We start from the raw sequence: 23125 nt of genomic DNA, 5'->3' as shown, positions 1-23125 counted from the left end.
GACAGCTGATCACATCAGACTCCTGCCACAGAGTAAAGCATGAAGTCTGCACGATTTTATGCAAATGAGTAGTTCTGGTCAAATGCATTTGTGCACAGCTCAAATGACTTCACTGCAGCCCTACAGTACAGATCTTTTTGTGTTCAGGGACCTGGAGCAGAATCCAGAAAATCTGGTATCATATCCTAGTACAGGTAGTGGAGCTGTCTTAGGCTGGTCATCAAACTGCTCTTAGTTCTTTGTCAACCTTTATCTTTAAAAAAAGTCACCTATGCAAAAACAGGCAACAGAACCCTTGGTTGTAGTTCAGACTGTGCTCTGTAGCATTACATTTTAACCAAGTCACTGCAAAACCAAACCCCTGTAATTACATCTTCTCCATCAATCATCACCATCTCAGATCTCCTCAGTTTGTCTAACTGCCAGTTCAGAAAGATTCATCTGGCATCTAAATATCTAACTAGTTTGCACTTTCAGGTCAGTATCAATGGGAAAAAAAAAAAAAGCAAAAGAACCCCTCCAGTAACTTTGTGTTTGGGGTTTTCTGGAAAGGACTTTTGGTGGTGTTCTCTTTTTTATTATTAAAAAAGACAGCACAGTGATAATGTTTTCCATCTGTATTGCCTTTGAACTGCTGGCAGATGCAGAAAGTTGGGTCTAGGTAATAAAATTAACTAGGTGACCTTCAGAACTCCAGGGTATTTGCATGTGCTCTGTGAGGACAGTGCTACGTGCCCTTGGAATGGTGTGATGTGGCTTTTCTCAGATTTGGGAACCGCTGCAGAGCTCCCGTTGCCAGGATGGATGGGAAGCTGGCTTTTCAGAGGGATCTCACTTGGGACCCCACCTCTTCTCCACTGGCTTGGGAAGGAGAAAGGTTCCTGTGAGGAGGACTTGGAATGTGAGCAGAGGCCCCAAACTGTGACATGCTACGGGCCAGGCAGTGAGCAAGCACGAGGCTCTCTGAGCTCTCCCTGTAATTCTGGCCATAAATCCTTCATCCACAGACTGTCATCACTTTCACTGGGGGAAAACTCACCCTCGGACCTAGGTTTCCCTGTCATCCATCAACTTTGTGGCCTTGGGCAAATTATATACTGCCAGGTTTTTAGGGCTAAAACTAGGCAGGCAGTGCTCATCTACTATCAGTGACCTAGTGAGGATTAATTAGCTAATGCTTTGAAAAGCCTCCCTATCACCAGGGCGCTGCTCCCAGTAACACTGCCTATTGTTCCAGCTGCTGGCTGTGCCCCAGGAATGGGTCTTACATAAAAGGGGGACACAAAAGCTAAGTGGAAAAAAATCAGGAGGACGGATGGAGCAGAGTCTCAGACACAGAAGTAAATGACTGATTTTGAGGAGTGGTACATGTTGTCAGTGTTTTTAACAGGATAAATGGTGTGCTAAGAACCTCAGTGTTTCTTGTGGGGGAAGGGTGAGAAGATTTGGGAAGGGGAGGAAGGCAGGGCAGAGCACTAGGCAGTGGAGGGAAGGGTAGAGGGACAGGGAGAAGCTGAGTGGTGAAAGGGTCCAATAGCAGAGAAACCTCACCTGCTTTCTCCTCTCACCACCAGAATGTTTGGATCTTCGTGCCAGCTGCTCCTCCTCAGAGATGAGTAGTGTGAGTTGCTGAGGCCTCTTAATGAAAACAGTAAACAGCATCCTCCTCATCCCCCAGCTCCTCCACTCTCCCAAACATCTCGCTCACATCCTTCTGGCAGGCAGTGTAAGACTCGTGGGAAGTAAAGTAGCTCTGCCTTGTCATGTGTGAAAAGCTGGTCTTCACTGGGAAGCTGTTTATAGAGAGGTGTGAATGTGGAGAGATTCCAACACTGAGATCCCCATTCATACAGAGGAGAGTAAATACAGTGCACCTCAGGCTCCTAATTCTGGAAACCCACTGCAAAGAGGGGATCAGCAAAGCACCAACCGGGACCTTTCAAGCCTTAGTTATTTGTATTTGTTCACATCCTCAAATCATCAAACACATCCTGTTATTTAAGTAAAGAGACTTGTAACGTTTCTTGCCCCTAGCTTTGTGTTAATTAGTGGCACTTTTTAGCCTTTGTGGCACCTTCACTTGACAGATGTCCAGGGAAAGGGATCTTCAGGCAGATTTTGACTCGGTTCTTTTAAAACTGCATTGAAACTCCAATTAGATCCTTCTCTACTCATATTACCAATATAAAGAGCAGCAGTGAAGGGCTGGAAATGGGAATTGCCACATCAGTCAGAAGTGCACAGATCTACACCATATCCTCCAGGCAGCCCAGGGCCAACCAGAGGATCAGAAATAAAGCTTGCAAACAGAAGGCTGGGCATGCTACCAAACCCTCTTCTATGTGTAAAGGTGCTCTGCTGTACTCAAAATCCTATTTAGAAAAACTTTTCAGTAAGAATAGACTTTGAATTAGAGCTACCTTTGATTATATTTGCTGCAATGAAAAAGGCAGGTAAGTTTTGGCACGGCCCAGCTTCTGTGCTTTACTTTCTAAAAAGTTTTGTTCAGAAACAAAACCCCAGAGACCACCATCTTTAGTTAGGGAGTAGATGTTCAGGTGCCTGTTTTGTCCGAGGAACTTAACCAAGTAAGTTAAGCTGAACTCTTGTTCTTGCTCTGGTACTTACCCTCTCTTTGGTGCACAGGACACTGCAGCAGTTTTATGTCATTTAATTAAGTTGATGTCTTGCTCTAATATATGCTGGGAGTGCTCTCCTCTCCATTCTCGTGAAGGATTTGAATTCTGTTCAGGTAGTTTGTTTATAAACTGAGTTGTCTGGCTCACAAACATGGGCTCTTACCCCCACTCTCAGGCTGGCTGTTGCTAGTACAGTCCCTTGGCAGCATGGATCACTTGAAGTGCTGTGAGCGTCACTGCCTCACCCCGGGCAGCTGTCACCTCTGAGAGCCAGCACGGAATGCCTGGGAAGGGTGGGAAAAGGAGTGGTCAAAGAGCAGAGTGGGCTCTTCCTTCCCAGTCCAGGCTGTTCTGCTTGCCATGAATTCTCTCTCACTGCAGTGGACTGTGCATTAATACTCACCCCTCCTCCTGTACCAGCTGCTGGACACTGGGAATTAACTCGGTGATAGGCGTTGCTGTTACTCCTGCCCTGACATGAGACAGCATCTTTCCATTGGGGGCTGACTTTGGGGAATACCAGAAGAGAGTAACTGTAAGATCAAGGCCCCAGCCCTTGCTATTTTAAGGAACCAACCCCATCCCAATCACTTGCCACATTTAACTATTTGACTTTTTTAACTACTTAGAGGTCACTGTGATAGAAAAAGGGTTTTGTGGGCCAAATTTCCAGTTAGTTCTTGATATGATCCAGCCCCACAGCTGAGTTCTGGCAATATCTTGAAAGAAAGAACGTGACATTTCTGTAATACAGGAATACTGCCTTTAAACCCTGTTTTCTATCAGTTTGTCTTTTTTGCATTGACTCTCCTCCCCTCCCACTCCGTGATTAAATGTTCTCCTCTTCCCCAAACTTACTGTCTGCAGAACTGCTGCCTTCTCCTCTTTCCCCAAGCATGCTGCCTTGGAATCCAAGATCCTGCACCTTGTCCTGCTCTCTCATGGGTCTCTGTGCAAGAGAGGGAGGGGAAGGAAGAAAAGGCTTCTAGTCTGCTCTGCTTAGGTTTCCTTTCATGTGAGGCCTCCCTCCTTGTGGGTATCAAAACCTCCCTATAACTTCTGCATTCCCTGCAAAAACCTGAGATTTAGCAGTTGCACCTTCCAGCACTGAACTCCCATTCACCCATATCTGTCTGTATTTTACTAATTATCTGTTAGGAAGAAAGAAGCTGAAACTCCTGAAGCAATTGGAATCCATTCTTCGACTAATCCAGTTAATTTTTTGAATAATGGTATTTTCTCAAGATAGGTAATGTATGAGGTTTGATGGTACAAATTTAAGAAGAAAGAAAGAAAAGCCCTGAGAAGAACAAAGTAATTCTGTTTTCTGCAAGCACACAGCCCAAGGAGATGATAAAAGATTAATAACTCCCTGAAGAAACAGTAAAGCTAATCTTTGACTCAATGAACTCTGGACTTAATACACAACTCTAGGAGATGTGTCTTCTCTTAACTGTGTCCTGGGAACCCATTTTCAGAAAATAGAACCAATCTGATTCCTCCAGGTATGTGTATAGCATATATTCACAACCCAGGAAAGTGTCATTTTCAGGCTCTCCATGTTCCTTACTCACATTAAAAAGTGAATGAATGAAAGCACTGGGTTCCTTCCTGCTCGGAACACATAGCATCTTCCTGTGCACTCCTAAATAAAAAACAGCATTATAAAAGCCACCAGGAGGCAGCAGATTAAAATATTTGTGCTATAAAAGGGCACTCACCACCATTATATAAAAAAAGTATACCCCAAAACCCTGCCCCTCTCTCAAATCCTCAACCTAATATTTAGGAGATACGTTCTCCCACCCAACTGCTCATCGTTTTGCTTCATATACTGATCTCTCATCTCTGCATACCTGAAATCAGGAGCAATTCCTCTGCTGCCAGAGCTTTCTGCAGGAGCACAGTTAAAATGGAAATCAAACTGATTTCTGGAATAGTACTTACTGGAAAAAATGAGCAAACAAAGTAGGTAGAAGTGATGTGACAAAATGTAAAACCTCCCACCAAACTAATCTGCTTTTGCTTCTACTGGGGTTTACTGACAAATTCCAACCCCCTGAGCTCTCTGCTGAGTGTTTCTCTGTTCGTTTACAAAATGCCACCCAAAAGGAAGCACTGAAACTGTGACCAAGCCAGGACTGGCTGTGGCTCCCTCACCAGTGCTGCTGCTCCAGCCACGCTGCCCTGGCCCCGCAGCAGCGCAGGGATCCAGCTCTGCATTCCCTGAGCCAGGAAAGCTGCAGGTTGTCTCCTCTCCTCCGTCCTTCTTCTCTGCTGGTATAAAAGACTGTTCTCAGTTGCAGCTCAGCATGGTTTAAGAAAGCCTAAAATCGCTACAGACACACATGAAAGCTTTTAAACTGGTACATAATTTTAAATGCTAATTATTTATGGACTTTAACGCATTTTATGGCATTTTGTTACCATATATATTTTATGGTGTTATATAACATACAATAACTGCTCTTACAGAGTCTTGTGTTACAGGCTGAGCATGGATGTGAAACACTGCAAGGCAGCTACAGAAACATGCAAAGTACCTAAAACATTTCTAAATATGGACCTACGAGTACAAGGTATGTGCAAAGTCCGTCAACAAAGTTGAGCATGAACAGTGTACAACTGGGCCCTCAGCAAAGGCACTTCAGAACTGACCCACAGACAAACCACAAAAGCAAACACTCCTGTTTTCAAACTGAAAATTCAGCTTCCAAGAAACTCCATCTGGATCTCCAATGACTTAATTCAAACACAAACTGTGGGTTCTCCGATGCAAAGATCACAATTACTTGGGAAATTAAAACACAAGCCCAATGTCAGCAGAAATCACAAATTTATTAATCCTTAAATATATCAATCATTTACCATTATGGCAAGAAATATGTACACTGTGTCCCATGGTAAACTGCAGTGTTCCAAAATGACAGAAGTGTATAATTCAGTTGTGGTGGAGAGAACAAATCACAATTTCCTCACGTCTTGGTGTGGAAGACAAACTTGGTCTACAGTAATACGTCAACACCACATGCTATGTTAGAAGTATAAAAAAAAAAAAAAAACACCCTACACCTAATTTGTTAATTTTAAATACAGTTATGCCACTTATAGCCGCTTCACAAAAAAAAAAAAAAAAAAAAAAGGTAAAGAAATTAATGAGAAAAAAATGAGGCCATTACTTTTTTCACAGATCCCATTGGCAGGTTAATATGGCTCAACACATTTATTGTAGATGCTTATTTTAAATATATATTGTTTAAAATCATGTAGTAATTATCAGAGAAGCTTAAATCCATCTACCATACATCCACTAGTAACAACATCGACATGTTTAAGAACTGCTTTTGATTAGTCATCAACACAGAAAGTGAAATGATACAAATTAGGAAGCTTTCCCATTTTAAAAACTTCAGGCTGCCGAGTTGTAAGTTTTTAACAGCTAAAAAGGAGCGTGATGGAGATCCCATGCACTGTACAGCGCTGTGGAGAGCAGGGAGCCCTGCCAACAGAACCAGTAACCAATGGGAAAAACGAAAAAACAACCCATCCCTGCGCTCTGCTATTGGGAATGGGAGGGAAGGAACCGAAATTCTTGCGAGGATGTGTTTTCACAGCAACGTGAGGGAAGGAAAACTAGTCCCTGTTCCGAGGTTTGCGTTCTGCGCTGGCAGCACAGCGTCCCTCCTTTGGCTGCCTCCGGCCAAACCCACGGGCATCGCTGTGGGAATCGCTGGGCTCGACACCTCACGCTGCACCAGGAGCTTAAGGAACCAACAGCGCATCGAGGGGGAAGAGGGGGAGACAAATCTGTGGTAAAACCGGTGTATCCATAACTCATTTCCAGAGAAGCAACAGCAGCAGTGTAATGTAAGTAAACTCTTCATACTCAGCTTTAAGGCCTAATATTTCTCGAGTATATCAACCACACAACTGGTCTATAGATTAACCAACATAATATATTTTATATTTTTTTAAAGCCTCCTTAGAAAATTTACAGTACATCGTAAAAGCGATAAAAATCTTTCTCTCTCCTTCCATTTTAATCCTCAAAAATGCCTCTCAATTATCTCCTTAATTCCTTACAATTTTTCATTTTGCTTAATCATCCAATAGAAATTTTCAGTTAAGCAAAATAAGAAAGCAAAAAGGACTCCACGGGAAAACAGAAGCTGCTGACTCACCAGAACACTGACAGTTAATTCTGGAGTGGCCAAGCCAGCAAATGAGGAGCTTTTTCCAGTTTACACAGACTAATAAACTAAGAAGGCTTCAGCTGGTCCAAAGCCAAGATATTATCACTTCCACATTTATCAGTGATTTTGTCCATCTACGTGCCGTAATAAAAATCTGTTTGACAGTAACGGAGCTGCCAGCGGAAATCCTAACCATTCCTACCAGAACCAAAGCAAAATCCTGGGACTTGGGGGGGAAAAAGGAGGAGTCAAAAAACAGTTCTTAAAAAAAGAAGGTAAAATATACTTTTTCTTTTTTTTCTCCTTTTTTTTTTTTTTTAATAAACAGGATAGTTTTTAAAGTTGTCTCTCAAAACTTGGCATAAATGGAGGAAGTGACAGATGTATTGTGTATCTACTGCCGTCCATCCAACATTTTTATTTCTTTTTGTTTTGGTTTGGTTTTTTTTTTTTGCCTTTTACTCCTTGTTATTCTCTATTTGCATGGAACATCGCCTTCATTGAAATGCTAACAGTGTACAGATGGAATATACAGCCACGTGGTGCGTCACAAATGTGTTACATGAAGAACCTTCACGACTCCATGCACTCAGAAACATGCATGAAGAGAACGGGATGGCCAAGATGGTGATCAACCAGGTGTGTCGGGGACAGAAAATGCAAGAGCGGCACCGCTGATATTTTTAGCTGGGAGGAAGAAGAAAAAGAAAACAGATTTCCATTACTGATAACATCACCACCACGTAACAGTACATGCTCAAGTGTTAGCCAATGCTATTGAAAAAAAACCCCACCTACTCAACATCATTTAAAATGATATTGGGAAGAAAACCAAGGAGAAAAAAAAAAACCCCAAAGGCTCAGGCAAAGCATTCTTTTATTTTTCAAACCACTTTATAGACATCATTTTCCATCTTTACAGGACTCCAAAGAGGCCGTTAAAATAAAAAAGGAAACTGAGGCAGGAAGCCCAAGTGCCCTAAGGGATTCCTTAAAGGAGGGAGGGCTGAATTCAGACGTGACTCTCTGAGTGTAACTTGACTTCCTCAGCATGGGCATCGCAGGCACTGCCACGGACCGAGGGTCTGTACAAGCACCGCACCGAGGAACAAGGAAGAGTCAGATGTCATGAACATGCAAGACATGCTCGAGCCATATGCAGAGAGAGGAGGGAAGAGCAGGAAGGTGAGAGGAGGTAGGTAACTAACTCAGGCTGGAACATGGCTTGTATTACCGTAGCATGGAGGGCTGGAGCCGTGGTGGGGATCCCTCTGCGCTAGGCACTGCACAAACACAGAACACACTCCTTACTCACGGCCCCTGCCGCTTGCCAGTGCACTTAGCAAAGTACAAGAAGCTGTAAGCTGGGATAAAGGAAGGAACACGAGCCTCATTCGGCCTCAAGTTAGGTCTGGGAGTCAGTTTTAGGTCCAACTGCCCGTACCAAGCAGGTCCACTCTCTGTGGACAAGCAGACACAGTTCTGAGGAAACACATTAGCACAGGTTCTTAAGAACATGGATACAGAGGAGAATTTCCTACCATCACTCCTATCATTCAGAGAGAAAATGGACAAGACAGAAACCCAAGTTTGCTTTGTCTGACTCCCAGCAATTCTACACATAAAATTTATTTATAAACTCAGTACACATTTTTCTCATATTCTTTCCCAAATAAGTTCTCTGCCATAAGGAAACATTTCCCTATACCTATAGCTATTAAAGAGCTCAGATATACCCTTAGATTTATGCACACTGCCTCCTGTAGTCAAGAAAACAAACAAGCTACTGTGCTTGCAGCAACTGATTTAACATAATCTAGGATATGATGTTTGCAAAAGCAGATCACAGCTATAATTGCTTTTGTGACTTGATTAGGTCTGAAATTCCTCTTCAGACATGATGTGCAAGATACTTTCTTATTATGGAATTGCCATTATTAACTACTGTACACTGGTAATAATTAAATAAGTAGCTGTAGACTGTATACATTTCAAATAAAGGAAGGATAAACTAGAACAATATTTTAATTAGATTTCTCCTGTAGTTTTCCAAAATGGAGTTGTTGCTGCTCTGACTGGGAAAAGTGAAGATGAAGTTCAGAGATCCTAAAAGATGGTCAGGATGGGCTATGGAAGGCAATTTTAGCATGGTGCTACATGGGAATCTTCCCCTCAGACTTGAGAAGATGGGGAAGAGAGAAAAGATATGTAAAATAATTAAAAGAAAAATGACCCTGTTTGGGCTGAAAGGGGAAGCATCAGCCCAGAGGAGATCCACCAGTCCTGAGTACAAGCAGTAGGACTGATCTCATGCAGTATATTTACACTTAGGTGAAAGGCACTGTAAAAAGAAAGGAAAACAGGAGCATTGTGCAAGAAGAACCAAATCACCTTGAAGGCTGGGTAATCCAGAAATGTTACATGGAATAACAGGAAGTGCAAAGCTGCACGCTTCAGCAGAAGTTTCTACCTGCTCACTGGTTGGAATGGGAGTTGAGGAAAAACATGTGGCTGGCTCAGATGAGCTGCTGGATGTGATGAAGATGAGAAAAGTGCAAAAACCATGCCAGAACATAGCAGGGAAAAGACAGGCATTGTGGAGTTAAAGAAAGCCCTGACCACAGTTGGACAGAGCATTTCAGAAGAATCCAAGCTAAAGACAAACCTCAAATGAAAAAAAAGACAGTGAAGAGCTATTAAGGTAGCCAGGAAAATGGAGATCCTACCAAAAAAAGCCAGCTGAGTTAGTGTGGGTTATTTACTCTATGAAAATAGAAGGTGGGAAGTGATCTGAACAGCCTCCTATAAACCAGCTCTGCATGCTTACCCCTAGTACAGTAGAAGAAAGATGAAATAAGAATAACCATGGATACATTGAATATTACTAAATTTTAGACTGAAAAGCATCTAACCATCAGATTAATGATGTTTTAGAACAATCACATGAGCAAGTCCAAAACCCCCTTTGAATTCAAGATTAGGGTGAGGCGTGGGATTGATATGATATTGTTGCCAGTGCCAGGCATCTAAGGCTATGTTGCTACCTCAGGGAATCTCTCCTTAAGCCTGAGTGCTGCTCTAAGGCTCCTCTCCTCTGTGACCCTTTCGGCTTGGATGCCCTCTTGCAATCCAGAAATCTCCTCTGGCTGACTCCATAAGTCTGAACATCCACTGACACAGCCTCAGAAGTCTCTACCTCTCCTTCCATCCATGGCAGTCTCAGAAATCCTGCTCTTTATCAGAGAGCACGAGCAGTTGCAAAAAAACAGCCCTCCCCAAAAAACAGAGGGGGAGAAAGAAAAACCCAAAGGAAAAGATTACATAATTCTTTAGTCCAATTCGTGTCATTCTGCTGTAAACACTTACTGTCCAGGGTGCACTGGACCTGCTTCACTTGGGCTCTACACACACCCAGGCCAGATCCCTTGACAAAACACTCCTTTATGAAAGCACCAAAAACCTACCTAACACTGCATTTCAAGCAAATGTAGCTACTCTTTATGTATTATTTGTTTAAACACTGGCTGTGCAGCTGGAATGTGAGAAACCAAGGATGATGTCATTCCCATTCCCATTGGTTTCACATTTTGAAATAAAATAGTTATCACTAAGTAATCAAACTTTTTTCCTAAATAAAAAAAAAAAAAGCAAGAAAAAATTCATCTCTGTGACGTTTAACACTTAAGTCTATTTTGTTCCTTACTTTATCATGTATTATTTCATACAGGAGAACAGTGGTACAAGAAGTAAATTACAGGACATGATGAAGTTTGAAGGATGGAATCTAAGCCCTTATCATCCACCTCAGGAAATTCAGCCACTGACAACATTAAGACAATGTTAATGTCACACAAATATAATTATATGCTATAGAAAGGGCTCACAACTGAGCAAAGCAAGGCCTGTGCCAATGCTGCCTAATTTGGAAAGAGCCCAGCCTAAGGCAGAAGTCGGTGAGGTTTGGGCAGGAAGGAGGGGAGCTGAGGACCCGAGCACAGCCTGCTGAGGAAGCTGTGACTCTTCATCTTCTTAGTGCAACTGTGAGTGTGCTGTAATTAACCCTGCTGACAGCCTGGCCCAAGGAATTCGGGTCACTGCATGACTCTGAGGGCGTGGGAGGGCCTGGATGAACAAGAGGGGAAGATGATGACTGGACAGATGAGAGGCTGATCCACACGGATGTCAGAGCTGTGAGACAGTGCCTACGCAGCAGATAAGGAAGGATGAGCGTGGGGAAAGAGATAAGAATGTGATAGCTACTGGGATGACTTAATTTACAAATTAAATATGTAAACTGGCTCAAAACCAACTTGCAGTGAACATACCTAGACCTGAGTAAGCAGAGGTGGTTGGAAACCACAATAAATATGAGTTAAACTTCAGTTTTTCATGACAGTGATACTTTCCTTGAAACTTTCTGGTCAGCACTAACAGCTTCATGTATCCTCTTGCTTTTAATTTGTCCAGACATTCCAGAAATTCTATTTCAGGTTTTCTAATCCTGTTTTGTGTGACATCCATCAAGCCTTACCTACATTAAAACCTTTTCCTGCTCTTCAAGCTGCCAGCTCAGGGCCTGAGTTGGATCAGTGAGCATCACAGTGGAAAACAACCACCAAAAAGAGTGTCCTTTTAAAAACATTCCCACCCACACCACATGCACACAGGTGGATATAACATAAAACAAGCAACGATGCCACCAAGCCCGTAGTTTTTAAGGACCGAAGCATCTACGGGTTGGTTCTTACTTGATAGGTACAGTCGGCGAGCCCGAGCGGTGGAAATGGACGTTCTGCCACTTGCCGTCGCGGCGGTGCCAGACGCGCGTCTCCTCGGACTGCATGGTCTTTGGCATGCCGCTGCCGTCCATGTACTGCGTCAGGCGGATGTAGGCGATGCAGGCCGCGTCCTCGCCCACCAGGTGCACGTGAGGGTTCAGGATGATCGTGTGGATGGGCTTGTTACTCTTGGACAGAGCTGGGGAACGAACACGCACACACATTTTCTCCGTGTAAGCCCCATTTTGCAAACCAAAACCTCGAGCGTGGCACATATAAATTAATAATTGCTGTTTGCTGATGGCCGTGACTGATGACTCAGGTCCATTGTAGAAATGAGCACAGTCACAGCATGAAGTATGTTTTCCCCTTTCCCATCAAATATACTTAATATGTTTAATCCATGCATCTACATGGATTAAACATAGATCTACATGGATTAATAAGGCCACTATCTTGAGATTCCCAATATTTCACTTTCACTGTTATGCCTAATAACATTTGTACTTAATATTTTCATCCAAAATTATTCAGCTTTTAACTGATTCTTTATCATATTTTATTACATGCTGATATGTAGGAAAACTAAAAAGCAGTGGTAATGAAAGGAAAAATTACAAGGAAAGATACATAAAATGCTGGTTTGGAAATGGAAGAGAATTTAGGAGTATTATAATCCCATTTAGATTATGGAATATTTAGATTCAAGAATATGATAACCCCACTTTATGCTCAGACATTGCTCAGAAATTACTGGATAAGATGATACCTTAATTTACAGTACTTTATTTCCTTTTAAGTCAAGTCTGCTCTAAAATGGTTACTTACATCACATGCTCCTCCAAAACTTTAATAAATCCATTCTCTGGGTAATTTTTCTTTCTTAGTGTAAAAAAAGTACAAGCACATCTATTTCCCCATGAGAAAAACAACAAAATATGAGAAATACCTGAAACTGTTCACCACTACCTGAGGCGCCCTGTGATACATGAATGAGCACAGCAGAAATACATAGCAGAACCCTGGAAAAAAGAACACCCCCTTCCCCTACCCAATTCAATTCACTCCCAAACCAAAATGCTAATTAGATGGGAGAAACACAGTCACCAAAACGGATGAGGGTTTGGAAATGAAACAGGAATGTTTACCATTTTCAAAGTAAAACCTGTGGAAGTCCATCCCTTCTACCAGATTACCCAGAGCTTCAGGTTCAAAAGACGTAAGGCCTGGATCACAGATTTTCCTGTGGAAAAGAGGAAAGTTTGTAATGAATGCTTATGGAACACAACTTGGGAGAGGGTATTTTTAAATGTTTCCTTTATTCCAATCAGACATGCCATCACACTGGAAAAGAACAGAATTTAAATGAGGAGAAGGAATAAAATTCTGGTATCACCTAAATTAGCACAGTTGGCTGCTTACTTCAGGTGGACTAGATTTCATATAAATCATCTTTTCACCAAAAAGGCCCACCAAAGTAGTTCCCACGTGTCAGTGGTAGGTATGATATTCACAGGACTTTTTAGTTGTGACTGAAAACTGCTGCTGTGAAAACCAAAGGATTTTTTTATTTCTCACATCAGTATTTAAGCAAGATTTAATCACTTTGATGTAACTACGCTGGATTTACACAAGCAGCTCCTCTGAAAGTGGCAACGTGTAAAGCCAGGGCAAAGCAGCCACGAACATGTTTTGTGTTTCATGAGGAGGAGTTCCAACAAACCATAAACACAAGCACAGGCTCTCCTACATAAACACACATATTTACACATAGTGTGTCAAATAAATCAACTCTCCTCACTCCCTGCGAAATGAGGAACTCACGTGTAAGCTTCAAAGTCTCCGTTGTTGATGGCTTCAATCAACTGCTCGGTCACCTTGATAATCTCCTGCTTACGAGCTGGGGAGAGATACAAACCAATCTTAGGACGGAAGGCAAAGTGGAAGGTGACAGCTGACAGGTATCCTGTCATCCCTCAGCTGGCACAGCAGCTGTCTCTCCTCCTTTCTATGGCCAAAGGACATGAGGTTACTTTGCTGCTTAACACTGACTTGCCTTCAGTGCAATCCTGTATCCATGAGGAAATTAAACACACATCAAAACCAATCCACTTTCACACTTCTAATCATCTTCACTGAAGGATCTGCTGCTTAAAAAGCAAAACAAACCAAGGCCCAACTCTTAACTCCAAATTCAAGGAATTGATTACTGTTTTACAATCAATGCTTTGTGTTTCATACACACAGGAGGAGGCCTTTACCTTTTCTGTGTATAGTGCTGATTTTCAGGAATCTTTTCAACACTTGCTGTTTGTTTTGGCCAAATGTGAACATTTAAGTAAAAATGAATTTAGACCTTGAGCCTGTAATGAAGATCCTCTGGTGCAAAGCTCAAGGATTTCATAAGATGCACATGTATCCATGTGTGTCTATTTACAATACAGTGTCTACTCCTTCTTAAACATCAGAGAATCCATTTGGAAAACCCAAACTTGAGAGAAAAATAAATGCAAGCAACCAGGCTGCAGTAGCTCTCTTGTGCAAGCAACAATTGTAGTTCTCCTGCACACTCCTACACATGGATTCAACCATTAACAAACACACACAAAAACATTCCTGGAATGCTAAAACCAAAGTCCTGAGAGAGATCACACTCTTCTTCTAAAACAAAATGTTGGGGAGCACATACTGAAAGTAAGTCTCCAATGCTGTGCTCAGGAACTGGCATTGTGGTGTTAACCTTCTCCTAAGTGCACACCTAATATATTCAAAGAAAAAGAACCAGAAAGAAACCAGCAAGGAAAGACATGATGGAGAAAAAAGTGGATGTAAGCCTAGTGAGACTTCTTGTGAGGAGCTCTTGTCTACTAGATAGCACGATGGGTAAGAGTATGTCAAGAATGAACTGCCTTATTTTTCACAAAGAGCGTGGAAAGAACAAAGACTTATAATGAAGAGACCACAAATGTGCCTATTGTCGTATGTTTAAATGACACAGAGCAGACTGCCTGGACACTGTATGGCATTGTCAGCATCTGCCAAGGAGTAGGATGGCTGAGTAAGAAATAATGGGGCAGTGTTACAGAAGGCTGCCAAAAAAATCCAGAATGTGCCGACTTCGTGCAGTGAAGAAATTACCAGTTTTGCATGCAACATCTCACATAAATATAATGGAGCTGAAGGATTTGATTAAATAAGCCAGTAACACATTTCAATCAGAGACTAGGAAATTGCAGACTATTAAATCAGACAGTGGGAAATGAGGTAAAAATCTCTGATCAGCTGCTACACGATCATGAGATCATGTTAATGGATAACTATATAAGCAATGAATATGTCTAAGGTCCTGCAGTTTCCACAGGCAAGAGACATAAAACCACATGGACACGTAATTTTGGCTGGAGACAATTGGCAATATTTCCTTTTTCACTAACACCAGTCATTTCTTTCCCAAGTCTTACCATCACACCTTTGATGTTGAGATATAAAAGATATAATTCAACATCAACCCCAGGAGGGAGAAATTGAACCATATCACCAAATTGTTGTTTTTCCCGGGTTTAGTTGCAAAATGAAATTGCAGTGGGATGTATGTTCTCATGAAGCTTTCTGACAGAAGCCACCTAATATTACAGAATATGGTTCCAGCAAAGCTTCTCTAGGCTGTACTAACATCTAGCAGAGCTGTGTCTGCAGACCTGTCTGTGGAATATAAAACACATCCATCAGGAAGCTCTACAGGCCAGCAAAGCAAGGAAAGGAGATTGCAGCAGTTATCACTGGCTCCAATCAATCCACATCTGACTTCAGCACTAGTGTCAGTTCTTCCAGTGCCTGTTCTCGGGACAGGAAGATGTTGCCAAACCATCTGCCTTTCAAGTCATTTTTTTCCTACAAAATTACAAGCACCACATGAAACTCTATGAAAGCAACTGCATTCTTCTTACCTTTTCAACAACATACAATTACACATATATTAGAAAATTAGATTTCTTCCTATTTAGTGATCTGACGTGCAGTCTCCTTGCCAAGAGAACCAAAGACAGAGATGGAGAATAATTCAGAGAGTGGAGTTCCTGAAATGATTTATCCTATGTGCAGAACCTTCGCCTCGTTCTCAGCCCTTACCTCATTGCAAGGAAAAAATGGTCAAGAAACAAGGTAGTATGAAATAACGGCAGGTGTCAAAGACTAATTAAAAATCTCAGTAGCCAGTGTGGTTTTACACAAACCCCCTCCTGATTGTTTTGGGGGGTTTGTTTTTATCTTAGCTTTCGCATCTTCCTGCATGCAGGGAGACAGACCACAAACAGATACCAAAAGTATTTCTGCTCCATTGTCTTGGAAGCAGAGGTTTAACCCAGAAGTAAGGAAGGAAGGGAAAGGAGATGGGAAAACTGAAATACAACAAGTAGAAAATTGGAAGGAGACTGGAAAGCTGCAGAAGAAAAGTGCAGCCATGACCTGGTGGCCACGGGTACCAAGTCAAATCCTTGTGCTTATCCTTAGGGCAAAGAAGAAACAGGGAGGGCTCTGGAGATGAACTAAGGTGAAATGGCTATTGAGGAGGAACAAAGTCCTGCTATTGCAGACAACAGCTGACAGAAGTAATTGGCAGTTCTTAAAGAGGTAAAAAAAAATACCAAATTTTCATTATAAATTTGATGGACTCCACGTAACATATGCTCTTCCAAACATCCAATTTTTTTTTCCATCCAAATACACATGACAATCTATACAAGGACAACAAACGAACACACAAGGCATTAGGGAAGAGGCATCTGGCCAGTTCCCATCTGCCAGATAACTGTCACTTGCAATCACCATTCTCATTTGATTTTTTCATTATTTATTTTTTTATCCAATAGTGAACTTAGCTTGTATTGAATTCTAGGGCAATTATGCTGTTTGATGTACAGTGGTAATTTTATGCTATTATACTTTTCATTTGATGTGCAGCGAAGACTTCCTAAATAAAACTAAGGCAATTAAACTTCCTAAAGAAAACTGACCATTGTGATGAGATTCTGATAAAACTAGTTCAGTTATTTTTCTACAGAGTGCAGTAAAAGTCAATTCAAAAATTAAAGCCTGACCCATTTGTAGTGTCTTAGAATATCACAATGGCTTTCCATGGCATAAAATTATATACTCTCTGTAAGCAAAGGGTGACTGAGCAAAAGTACACCTGGTGTCTTTAAAACAACTGAGATGTAAAGCAAGAATATTGTTAAAAGAAGTCAAAGGTGCTGAGCCATTTTCCTGACAACTGCCAATGAAACAGCCTGTAGATATGGTAAACTTGTGTGGAAAAGATGGTGGCTTTTACAGTCTTTGCTCAGAATACGTGTGAAGTAAATCCATTAAAGAAAAGGTCACGGACCTACTCCTCAAACAGAACCTTTACCCCCACAGGGTCAGAAAGTAAAGGTAATTAATAAGGTTTTAGCAGTTCAAAAAATATACAATCTTTGCTTTGGCAAGTGAGAAGGTTTATGACTAATACAAAGGCAGTTCAAGCAAAAATATTATGCAGAAGAGCTATAAAAAGACCAAATAATCAGAAGAGAACGAACAGGAACATTTTCTTACACTGGCTGAAATGATTTCTGCAGCAGTGCAGTAGCACATATGTTAGCTTTAAATGAGTCAGTAACCTCTAGCTATATTTCTCCACCTTTTCTTCCTGCTCAGCTACAGGGTGGGGGATAATCTTTCACAATTAAAGAACATCATTAACACTAATATCTAAAGAACACAAAATAAGTGGGAACACCATTTAAGCAAAAAGCATCTAACACTATCAATCCTTTAAACCTACAAGGATCAATCTCCCACCTAGTGAAATCAAGCATCACAGTGAAAATAAAAAAGGTACAAAACAACTGCAAAAACTGTTCCAGAAGGGAACTCTGGGGCTTTTCTTCCCTTTCTGTAGCCCTAGTTTGTAAACTCAATCTACAAGAATCGCACAGAAACAATGGATATTTGGGTATTTGAATCGTAGAATGAAGGTGCAGGATAAAAATGAGCTGCAGATATATGAAAATGAGGCCTTCAGAAATACATGTACCACAAACTTCCCTTTTTGTGAAACACAAAAAAAGAACCCCTGGTAACTCACTGACTACCACATCACCCATCTTTTTTTTTTTTTTCTCCTCCAGAACTAACACCAGCATTTTGCTTCTGAAAATAATAATTTAAGTCACCTTAAGCTTCATTCAGATGCTGGAGCATCTTCCTATTGTCATCAATCCTCTAGATGACTGACTGTGTAATAACTGCAGTGCCCTGGTGAAGCAGTAAAGCACCTTTCCAGAAGGACAAGGTAGCCTGGTTCCAGATTTGCACAGGCCCTCCAAGATGATTAAAATGATTTTGCTTCTGCCTCGCTCGCATGTTGTTTCTCAAGGCAAAAACCCTTAAAACTTTTCAACTCAGTAATCTCAGCTCCACATCTCGGTACACCTCAGTTTGGATTAATCTCACAACATTTTGGAGATGTATAAGTACGGACAAGTGAGTTTGTTCTCTCAGCTTCCCTCCCGTACAGTCAATGGAGAGAAATAAGTACTTTCAGGGCACAACTCATCATAGCCTAAAATAGATATTGAAGACAAGTGTGACTCATCTGACCTATTTGCATCGACTAAAGGGAGTCTAGACAACTAGCTCAAATACAGATATCTACACTGGGGAGGGTGGCTAAATCTGGGGAGACAAATCCTCCCCATGGTGCTGTTGTTTCCAAACAGGACAGTCCATGGCAAGGTGACGCTGGGCTGCTCAGATGGAATGGCACAGCATGGGAGATCCCAGCTTCCTTTCTCATCTGAACATCATCCAACAAACAGCAGTTCCACGGAAAGCATATAGCCCCTGGTGTTATTTCTATACTCTGAAAATAACCAAAGGCTGAAAGGGAAGAGGAAGAGACTAGAAATTCTATCCTGTGTTGTGTAACGAGCTCTGGCTGTGTGGATGTACCAGATCTCATTCCACTTTACAGTACAGACTGCTAAACATCACACAATGTTCTTTCAAATGATTCTCATCACAGCAATATTAGAAAATTCTCTGCTGATAATTTCTCTTACTGCTTATACCCCAAATATTCCAAGTAAATAACTCCTGTGAAGAAAATAAAGGAAGCTACTGCATGAATAAACAACTGACTGGGTGTCAGATCTCCACAAACCCCATGTAGAACCTCAGATGACAGGGTGTGCCCCAGGGGCCTTCTCATTTAAGAAGTTGATGAAGATGCAGTGTATACAAGAACAGAGCTTCCCTCTCACCTCACCACTTAACCTTAAACTTGGATATGGGCTAAGACAGCTGAGTTGTCATCTTAAATGTAACATCTTTTTCCTAGAGCCTGCTGATTCCAAAGGCTCATTCTGATTCATCACATTATGGTATGGATGGATGATTTGCAGGATTTTATTTAGGTTATTGGCTGGCTTTCACCTTTCTGAAAGCCAGTAAGCCTCCCACTGCCCTAGTGAAAAAAAAAAAAAACTTAATTCATTAGTTATTTAGGCAAATATCTGAAAAATTATCCCAGCACTTTTCCACCCTGTACTGACAAAACAACATCCAACCAAATCAATGTACCTTCTATTTAAACCTTTGTCATAAATTGATGTTAAGCCACTTGTCACATGCCCTACATAGTGTTTTTTTATTTATGTGAAATCAATTACATCTGAAGATGCTCTCTATATGATTACACTAAAAACTGACACTAATATTTATACAGAATAGCGAATATTGGCAAATGTTTATTTTTTAATGACAAATCTCCTATAGTGTAAGAGCAAAGCTGTATCATGGTCACTGCATCTACAAGATGCTGCACTATTTCCCAGCAGGTTACTTTAATCATGGAATCTGGCTGCTGTCTCCAGAAATGAGGTCTGAAGTCTCCATAACTGAGACATTAACAAGGTTTGCTGCCGTTGAAATTTTTATTTCAACTCTGCTCCTGCACAATCATTCTGCCCATTCAGTGCAATCTTGTTGTCCACTAGTGTGAAAATCAATAACAACCCTCAATTCTGCATCTCCTTCCTTTTAAGTAAGGTTTAAAAAGCACTGAGATGTGCTATTTGTAACAACAATCCCCAAACAATAATTCTAAGAAATGCAGCATCTGCCTATTTTGCTCAGGAAAACTGCATTACCTTTAAAAAAATTAGTGCCACTATTCCTAAATTTGGTAATGAAATTACTAATGAACATCTATGTTTAAATATTAACAGCCATCTTTGCACTATTACCTACCCAGTGGAGCGGGAAATGTGAGGCTGCCAGCATTCAGGCCTGAAAATTCTGGGCACATAAGAGATATTCTGGGGATATTCCTGTGGATGGAATAAATGCCTTATGACTGTATCAGCTCTCAGTGTTACACAGGTCCATGTCTCTCCTGTTAATTCCTCTCTTTTTTAAGGCTCTGAGCAGTTTGCACTGTCGGTATTAGCAGCTCCAATTTACATATGGTCATCCATACATTGATAGAGACCATCCAGCTCCTCCCTTGGAATGAAACTCTCTTCTAGCATTATCTGGCAACTTTTGTGACTGGAAGCAGTTCATCCCCTCACCTGCACCAGCTGCACCCACCCAAAATTCCACTCAGATTTAAAATAAGGTTCAGGTCAATGGCACACAGCCCATGTTTCAACCCACAAGGTTTCCCCCCCTCCCCTAAAGAAATTTTGAGTTAATTTATAAACAAGAAATGATCTACTCAGGTCTTTTACGTCCTACCAGCTACTAACACAATGCCTTTTGCCTCTTCTATTTTCACTGCTCAGACAAAGCCTGCCCACACTGGAGATTTCCTCTGCAGTTAGCTGGTCACTAATCATCCCAGATCTCCCCCTGAGCAAAGCATGACACCTCTCAGTGTCGTACCAACGCTCCACACTAACAGCTGTCACAGCAGCTTTAACGAGGTGTCGTGGTTTTGCCCTGGTTCAATTTACTTTTATATTTTCCCATACAATTACTATTAGTTGAGAGAAGGTTTATGCAGACAAAAATAGACTGAATTAAAAATTATGTATTTACAAAAGATACTTTTCCCCCACTTCCCTTTATATCAGTCCAAGGAGGAGAAGCAGTCCTTTTCTGTTCTCAGAATTCCAGCTCTCTCCCTCCAGTAACTCTGCAGCACTTTCGTCGCAGCTGGAACTTCTCTCTCTCTCTCTCATTCTGTGTTGGCCTCCAGGGCTGGGCCTACCCCCCTCCTGGGTTAAAACCGAAGGCTGAGGGTTACCCAGGTCCTGAAGGGTCTCCTTCCATAGACTTGCAAGGGGACACTTGCTTACTATGGATCTTCTTCCACAGGGTTACAGGGGATAATGGTTTAAGAGTTCACCCCTGTTTCCCTATGGAGGTCCCTCCCCATGGGAGAACAGTCCTTGATTGACTTCTCGGCATGGGTCCAGTCTGGATCCCTTACTCGGATCCCAATATCCCACCTGAGCCATTTTCTGCTCCAGCGTAGGTTCTCTCTAGCACCAGCAGCACGGATCCCACACATGGATCCCAACATCCCTACCTGAACCGTTTTGTGTTCCAGCGTAGGTTTTAATACCTGTCAGGGTCATAAATCTTCAACAGCAGCAGCATGGATCTCTCACTGAGATCCCAAGCTTATCTGAGCCGTCTCGCTTCAGCATAAGCATCGATCCCTTCGAGGGTTACAAAGTCTTTAACAGGACTCTGCCTTATCTGAGCCGCTTTTACTCCAGCATAAGGCTTTCTCTGTTAAAGTCACAAATCTCTGGTGCATCCACAAGCTCCTCTGTGAGCCGTATGGGGGGTCTCTTCACCCCAACAACTTCTACAGGTGGCAGGGTGTTATTTTTCAGTCTTTACCCTGCTGAAGGGAGGGAGAGCGAAAAGGAGAAAAAAGCAGCTCTCCCCCCTTCGAACTTTTCTTCTCTCTCCTGCGACTGCAGCTTTGACCTTGGAAGTTTTCTTATCTCATGGCTGGAATTCTTCTGCAGCAGTTTCTCGTCTAAGCAGTTCATCTTTTAAACCTTTTTTTTTCTTCACTCTCTCACAAGAGAGAAGGGAGGCTTCAGTGCTGCACCTGCCCCCCCCGGCCCAAGCCGGGGAGGAGGGGGCCTTGGCCCTCCTCGGGCCCACCGCGTCTCTCCTACATGGCTGCTGCTCTTAATTTCAACTGCGCCACCAACCTTCTCTTCCGTTTTCTTAAAGATGTAATTAGCAAAGGCGTCACTGAACTTTTTGATTGGTTTTTTGTCCGGAAATCACCTGGACAAAACCATCCTCAGCCCCAGGGACGGGCTGGTGGGCAAAACCACGACACGAGGCTTTACCAACGGGGATGCTCAAGAAAGCAACTTGATGATATAATAAACACCACAGGTAATTACTCCTGAGAACCTATCCAGGATCCAAGCCAGAGGGGAGAATGAAATCTAAGCTGAAAACCACTGCAAAGATCAGCTCTGCAAGATGCAGCTTTCTAAAAGACCTATTTATCTTGCTGTTCCAGCTGATGTTACTATTTGTACAATTAATAACACCTCGCCAAGAAATAAATATCTACAGAAATATACTCCATTCTTTTGTACGCCCTAAGAACAGGTTATTCCTAGATGAGACAGATCACAGCAGTGATCTGCTGCTCTCAGATGGTGGGGAGGGAGGAGGAAGAGAGGCAAAGGAGACCATCTGAACAGCCGAGTCTCTCAACTTACATAGCACAGAGGAAGGAGTGGAGTGGGAGAGCTCAGACTCAAGCGATTGACTCTCTGAGTTTGCATTTCTCATGGACTTGCCCGCTGAATTGATGGAAAGAAACACAACATATGAACAAACAAAGATGAAGAGGTAGAGTGTGATCAGACTCCGCAGCAGGCACTGGCAGCAGGAGCGGCCGCTGGGGCACGGCAAGGGTGGTGACCAGTGGGATGAAGAAGCAATGGAAGAGGAGGAGTGGTGGGTGGAACTCAACCTCTCCATGTCCCCCTCCTTTGTGAGAGCTTTGTGAGGGTCAAGTACATGTGAAAGAAGAAAAAAAGAAGGCCAAAAGAAAAATAACGATAATTTAATTACAAGCAACAAGAACTTAAAATATCTTTGAGCACACAAACAATGTTAATGATGTACTTTCAGGGGGCAGTGTGGGTGCCAAAGAACAGTTGTAAAGGTCGTGGGCATGAGTGACTCTGTTCAGATGCCAGTGCAGATTTACCCCTGTATCCAGGACTGAGATACACAGGGCTTTGAAAGAGCTTTTCTTAGCAATTTGAATGATTATCTTTAGGAATGTGTGTTCGAAAAGAAATAGTTTAAATTGGTTTCTTTCTCCTGTTAAATAAAATAAAACCATCAGGGATAAAATGAAATTAGAATATATGAAATATTTTGAAACAATGTGCCTTACAGATGTATCAAGTAGCAAAATTAGCCACAATTCACCTAATCTATAAGTGTCCCACAACTCCACAAATTTTCCTATTGGGAA

At 42.0% G+C, this 23125-nt stretch overlaps 1 protein-coding gene across 14 annotated transcripts in view; it reads right to left on the bottom strand.

Moving 5' to 3' along the window:
- Positions 1 to 5458: 5458 nt before the first annotated feature.
- The window catches only part of CAMK2D (calcium/calmodulin dependent protein kinase II delta), a 117888-nt gene continuing 100221 nt past the window's right edge, over positions 5459 to 23125 (bottom strand). For 12 of the 14 annotated variants that reach the window (XM_050320730.1, XM_050320732.1, XM_050320729.1 and 9 more), the window contains 5 exons: positions 13435 to 13510; positions 12759 to 12853; positions 11581 to 11809; positions 8067 to 8115; positions 5459 to 7519 (listed from right to left, as the gene is read on the bottom strand). In XM_050320730.1, the coding sequence (XP_050176687.1) occupies positions 8109 to 8115; positions 11581 to 11809; positions 12759 to 12853; positions 13435 to 13510 (407 nt within the window). In that variant the 3' untranslated portion in view covers positions 5459 to 7519; positions 8067 to 8108. Of the gene's footprint in view, positions 7520 to 8066; positions 8116 to 11576; positions 11810 to 12758; positions 12854 to 13434; positions 13511 to 23125 lie in introns of those variants that run through there. The other 2 variants (XM_050320733.1, XM_050320738.1) reach the window with 2 other exon arrangements.

Source organism: Myiozetetes cayanensis, unplaced genomic scaffold (assembly GCF_022539395.1).
Source record: "Myiozetetes cayanensis isolate MyiCay16 unplaced genomic scaffold, myiCay2020 scf24, whole genome shotgun sequence".
Classification (NCBI taxonomy): Eukaryota; Metazoa; Chordata; class Aves; order Passeriformes; family Tyrannidae; genus Myiozetetes; species Myiozetetes cayanensis.
The sequence above is the reverse complement of the archived record's forward strand: the minus strand, read 5'-3'. Positions and strand labels throughout refer to the sequence as shown.